At 40.2% G+C, this 6,000-nt stretch overlaps 1 protein-coding gene across 2 annotated transcripts in view; it reads left to right on the top strand.

Moving 5' to 3' along the window:
• Nucleotides 1-353: 353 nt before the first annotated feature.
• Nucleotides 354-6,000, top strand: part of GPBP1L1 (GC-rich promoter binding protein 1 like 1) — a 32,862-nt gene continuing 27,215 nt past the window's right edge. For both annotated transcript variants that reach the window (XM_032877642.1, XM_032877641.1), the window contains exons 1-4: nt 354-977; nt 1,550-1,664; nt 5,086-5,215; nt 5,557-5,843. In XM_032877642.1, coding sequence (XP_032733533.1) covers nt 1,605-1,664; nt 5,086-5,215; nt 5,557-5,843 — 477 coding nt within the window. In that variant the 5' untranslated portion in view covers nt 354-977; nt 1,550-1,604. The remainder of the gene's footprint in view (nt 978-1,549; nt 1,665-5,085; nt 5,216-5,556; nt 5,844-6,000) is intronic.

Genomic DNA, 6,000 nt, shown 5'->3' with positions numbered 1-6,000 from the left:
GGAAGTGGATCCAAAATAATAAATGACTCCTCTACTACAGCAGTAGGAGACTCCTCGGATCACCTTCCAGCTCAATTCAGTCTTCAGGAAGAGGCGGAACAAGTGAAGCGGAGAAGACTGAAGAGAAGACGACCTCACTTTGGAACTGCTTACTCCTTCACTGCTCCTTGACTTCTTTATTTCTACTTGTTTTAATTTTGCTGTGAATTTAAATAGTGAAAACCAAAGAAATAGAAGATACATTTGGGAGCTTTATATAACCCAAGAAATTTGCCTTGAAAGCTGCTATTCTTTGGAGGAAAACATACTAAGTTCCTGGCTAATTAAAAACAAACAAGATTTCCTATGTTTTGAAGAATAAAACAGATATAAATACATATCCGCACACTTTTTAGCAGCTCTGTAGGAATAATGAGATTTATAAATTAAGGGCTTTGTTATGTGGATGTTCTGCCACTGGAATTGACTACTCAGAAGATCTTTTATCGCTCTTTAATGTTATATTTTTGATCTGTGGCTTTGATGGCATTATTTGCCCACACATGAGTTTACCTCTTTCCAGTTATGACCTTGTTATGAACAGTGTTTGCACTCGATGTGCAAATGTCCATGTATTATCTATTTAAGCAGCATCATAGTGCCATCACTCAAGGAAGTTGAATGAGGTGAACATAGACATAGCTCTTTCCCCTTCCCCCCATTTTTTAAATGTAACAAATACTTTTTATCTTCCCCTTCCCCTTCCCCTTCCCCCTTCCCCTTTTTGGAAACGTGTCAGGAACTAGATAGTTTAAGATGAGCAATTGAGGAGACTTGAAAGAGTGATACAGACAGAGCCTGGCTTCCTTGTGCTTTATCACAAGGCGTGCTGCTGGCCAGCCTATTTAAGCACCCTTTTAACAAGAGAACCTCGTAGGAAATCCAGCTGGCAGACTCAAGGAGTTCGGGAAACAGGACCACAGAGGTTACACTCTGGGGTAAATATTCTCCTATGTCTAACTTCAGAAGAAGACTATGTATGTGTATCTTGGAAAATAGCTACTGTTTTCTGGTGTATTTAATTTTGAGGAGCTTTAGTGGGGTAGTGGGAGACACCAGTGGATCTCCTGGGAAAACTGGTGCTAGTGGGTATTTGAGGGAATTAAAAGAATAAATCTTGAGGGATTGTATCTTCTCTAAGATGTTTTCTGCTTTTGCCACGAATTACCAGAGTACCAGAAGCATATTAATCTCTTCATAAATATCTGTAGTTTTAAGTAGATGTTTATTCTTAACGGTCTTCTGTTAAAACTCAAGAATTCATTAGTCTTCATATAACCTTCCAGATCTGTGTCATAGTTTTCTGTTTATGTGTTTTTCATAGTCATTACTCATGGACTGTTGCTTTTGTTTAGAACTTCTTTGAGGTTATAGAGCCAGATAAGTAGTCTTAGGCTCAGAGACAGCAGGTCTTTCTGTAAAGAGGGAATCTTAGAGTAATCAGAGACTCTTTTGTACATTGGTATCAGGTCCCTGCAAGTATAACTGATTTGAGTTTTCTCATTTTCAGATCCTGGCCATGAGGTTGGATGCCTCACCTTGCTGAAAAGAGACACTGGACCTAAATGGCGCAGCATGACTTTGTTCCTGCTTGGCTAAATTTCTCAACACCACAGTCAGCTAAGGTACTATTCTTCATTCCTGTAGTAACCTTCCAAATACCAGTTCTTTTTATCCCCAGCTTATTGATGGCCTCTGTTTTAAAGTCTAGGTGTTTTTGTGTATTCAGTCTTGCCTGAGGGTTTAAAGTATGTTTTCATAGATGTATTATATATGTTTTCATAGGATATAAATAGTTTAAGTTATTGTGGACCCCGCCATTGCCAGGTATCTCCTCATCCCCTTATTTCATTATATGCTAGGCTTTCCTCATGTGGCACACTTAAGACTTCCTGGATTTGAAGCACCTAGGTGGCTTAGTTGGTTAAGTGTCTGCATTCATCTCAGGTCATGATCCTAGGGTCCTGGGATCGAGGCCTATGTAGCACTCCCTGCTCAGTGGGGAGTTTGCTTCTCCCTCTGCCTCTTCCTCCCCCCACCCACCTTACTCATGCTTGTTCTCTCTCTCTCTCTCTCTCAAATAAATAAATAAAATCTTTATTTTAAAAAAGGTTTCCTGGATTAACTGCACTACACTTTGGAACCAAAACATATTTGCTGATCTATTATTTAGGTAAAGAGGGGCAGAGGTAAACGCAAAATGATTTTTTGGGGAAATGGACCTTTGGTGTAAATGCACATTTGTCTGTAGTAGTAGATGAGGAGGATGAAAAGGGAGAGACATTGACTACTTACATGGATCTCAGATTAAATCCTAGAAATTCTGTTTTAGGGGTGATAATCTACTTAATGATTTCAGGGGAAACTGTATGTTACATTAGGAATAAAGACAAGTAAAAACAGCCAGTTGATATAGAGTGAAGGTAGCCCAGAGTGGATTAGTTGTACTCAGAGTGCACAGAAGAATGGCCTCAATTATTGGGGCACCTGGATGGTTCAGTTGGTTAAGTGTCTGCCTTTGGCTTGGGTCCTGATCCCAGGGTCCTTGGATTAAGCCCCACATCTTGCTTCCTGCTCAGCGGGGAGCCTGCTTCTCCCTTTCCATCCTCTCCCCCTGCTTGTGCTCTTTCTCTCTCTCAAATAAATAAAATCTTAAATAAAAAAAAAAGAACAGCCTCAATGATTGGTAAAGAAACCTTTGGGAAGCTAATAAGCTTAAAAATGCTTCCCATGGAGCGCCTGGTTGGCTCAGTGGGTTAAAGCCTCTGCTTTCGGCTCAGGACATGATCCTGGGGGCCTGGGATCAAGCCCCTCATCGGGCTTTCTGCTCAGCGGGGAGCCTGCTTCCTCCTCTCTCTCTGCCTGCCTCTCTGCCTGCTTGTGATCTCTCTCTCTCTGTCAAATAAATAAATAAAATCTTTAAAAAAAAAATGCTTCCCATTTTGCCAACTAATAGAGGAGGGACACATTGGTGTGTAATCTCAAAAAAGGGGGTGCCTATCTTCCCTTATGTTTTAAAAAATTTATCTGTTTTAGAGGAAGAACACAAGTGGGGGAGGGGCAGAGTGAGAGGGGGAGAGAGAATCCCAAACAGACCCTACACTGAACATGGAGCCAGACACAGGACTCCATCCCAGAACCTTGAGTTCCTGACCCAAGCTAAAATCAAGAGTTAGACACTTAACCGCCTAAGCCACCCAGGTGCCCTCCCCTGTTTTTTGTTCGTTTGTTTTGTTTTTAAGAATTTATTTCATAGAAAGAGAGTGCCCCCACTTCAGAGTGGGGGTTGGAGCAAAGGGAGAGGGAAAGAATCTCAAACACAGGTCTCTGCCTCTATCTCATGACTCTGAGATCACCACCAAGCCAGAATCAGGAGTCAGACTCCCAACCGACTGAGACCCTTGCCCTTTCCTTGTTTTTAAATGGGAATTTTGGGGCAGATGTTCCTGATCTATTTAGACCCACAACATTTTGCTCTAAACTTCATTTTGAGTTGTCCTTTGGAGATTGCCAAGATCTCTTAATTGACATAATCTGACCCAAAGCTTTGGGGATGGTGGGCCTGAGGGATTAGTTGTGGGACCCAGGAAAGCATTATTATTTACAAAGAATAATCTAGCACAGTAAAGTAGAGTAAAAAGAATTGGGAAATGAGATTTCACTATTTCCAGTAAAGCTGCATTGAACAAAGTTCTGCAGTGTTGGGATAAGGATAGACAGAAAGCAATGGAATAGAATAGAGAATTTAAAAATGCTTCTGTACGTATAGTTCTGTACATAGATTTTTTTACTAAAGTGCCAAGGTAATTTAATGTGAAAGTGATACTCTTTTTTAGCAAATGGTTCTAGAACTGGAGATAGATAGATATGAAGTGAGAACCTTGACTTCAACCTTTACTTCATACCACACGCAAATAAACCTGATGCGGATCATAACCTAAATTAAAGAGCTAAAAACTATAAAACTAAGAAAATAGATGCAAAGATGTCTGTGCCTCAACCTGTAGTTTTCCTCTGTGCCTTTGTCAGTTATATCTGTATTTTTCATACCTTTTAAGACTTTCGGTCTCTCTTTTGAAATTAAAGAATGCTCTAAAAATAATAATAAAATTTTAAAAATTTAGTAAAAAGAATGTTCTAGAATAAAATTATTTGGAACAGGGAGGTAAATGAAAGTTCATCTAAAACTATTTCCTTTTCATTGTATAACCTTAAAGACTTATTTTCCCTGACCTCTTTCCTCATATGTAAATGAGTAAAATGAAGCTGATGCCAAATTATAATACTGTTATGAATATTAAGTAGTTTTTAGAAGTAAGTGGTTTTTTTTTTTTTAAGATTTTATTTATTTATTGGATAGAGTGAGAGAGAGCACAAGTAGGCAGAGCAACAGTCATGGGGACGGGGAAGCAGGCTCCCCGCTGAGCAGAGAGCCCAATGCGCAGCTCCATCCCAGGACCCCAAGATCATGACCTGAGCCGAAGGCAGAGGCTTAACCCACTGAACCACCCAGGCGCCCCATAGAAATAAGTGTTTTATAAAACTGTAAAAACCATGTCGTTGTTACTCGGGAAAGTGCTGTGGTATTTATTTATTTATTTTTAAAGATTTTATTCATTTATTTGACAGACAGAGATCACAAGTAGGCAGAGAGGCAGGCAGAGAGAGAGAGGGGAGAAGCAGGCTCCCCGCCGAGCAGAGAGCCCGACGCGGGGCTCGATCCCAGAACCCTGGGATCATGACCTGAGCCAAAGGCAGAGGCTTTAACCCACTGAGCCACCCAGGCGCCCCAGTGCTGTGGTATTTAAACCATTTCTCTCTCTCCAATTGCAGAATAATAAAGTTGTTTAGAATTTTTTTAACCAAGCATGTTGCTTTTCCTTTCCTGTTACAAGGTTAACCTAATATCTTATGTGTAAAATTTGAGAGCTTATTTTAATGGATATTGACAGAGCTTTTTTTTTTTTTTAAACCTCTCTGTTGCAAATAATTGAAGAAATTGTTATCTTCTTAATCTGTTTGCTTCTCTATATTTGATCATCTTAGTCACCTACAGCCACCTTCGAAAAACACGGAGAGCACCTACCCCGAGGAGACCGTAGGTTTGGAGTAAGCCGTCGTCGACATAATTCCTCTGATGGCTTTTTTAACAATGGACCTCTACGAACTGCAGGAGGTGAGCCATGCCCAGCTTCCATGACTATATTTAAGCTACTCAGTTAGGACAAGCCCACATAGAGGGTACATGTCCATGACCTTGATCGGCTGTTTTTTAAACACATTTCCAGTTAGATCTTCAGTTATTGTTATTCAGTTACATTGGCTTTCTAACGTTCTTGTGTTCTCGTGTGTCATTTATTCAATTGAAGATCTCATATAGAAATTACATTAAAAGATAATTTTGTGGACTTAATCTTTTATTTTTTAAAAAAAAGGTCCCCTGAAGGGCTTTTGGAAGTACTGCAAATCAAATCAGGAAGCAAAAACCTAATGTGTTACTTGTCCTTACTATTCTAGATTCCTGGCACCAGCCCTCCCTGTTTCGCCACGACTCTGTGGACTCTGGTGTCTCTAAGGGAGCATATGCTGGAATCACAGGGAACCTATCTGGTTGGCATGGCTCTTCCCGAGGTCATGATGGCATGAGCCAGCGTAGTGGGGGTGGCACAGGGAACCATCGCCACTGGAATGGCAGCTTCCATTCCCGGAAAGGCTGTGCCTTTCAAGAAAAGCCACCTACAGAGATTAGGGAAGAAAAGAAAGAAGACAAGGTGGAAAAATTACAATTTGAAGAGGAAGACTTTGTAAGTATCAAGGTTTAAATGTGTGGTTAAAACCTAAACAAATAATGCCATAAATAGAAGACCCTGTTAATAATGAGAAAGTTGAAGAAATTACTAAAAAGGAAGTCCCTAAGTTTAGATTTTTACTGCTTTTAGAGGGGAAGAAGTTAATTAGTAT

Source organism: Lontra canadensis, unplaced genomic scaffold (assembly GCF_010015895.1).
Source record: "Lontra canadensis isolate GAN:19392208 unplaced genomic scaffold, GSC_riverotter_1.0 scaffold60, whole genome shotgun sequence".
NCBI classification, from domain to species: domain Eukaryota; kingdom Metazoa; phylum Chordata; class Mammalia; order Carnivora; family Mustelidae; genus Lontra; species Lontra canadensis.
This window is presented reverse-complemented; position numbering and strand designations above follow the sequence as displayed.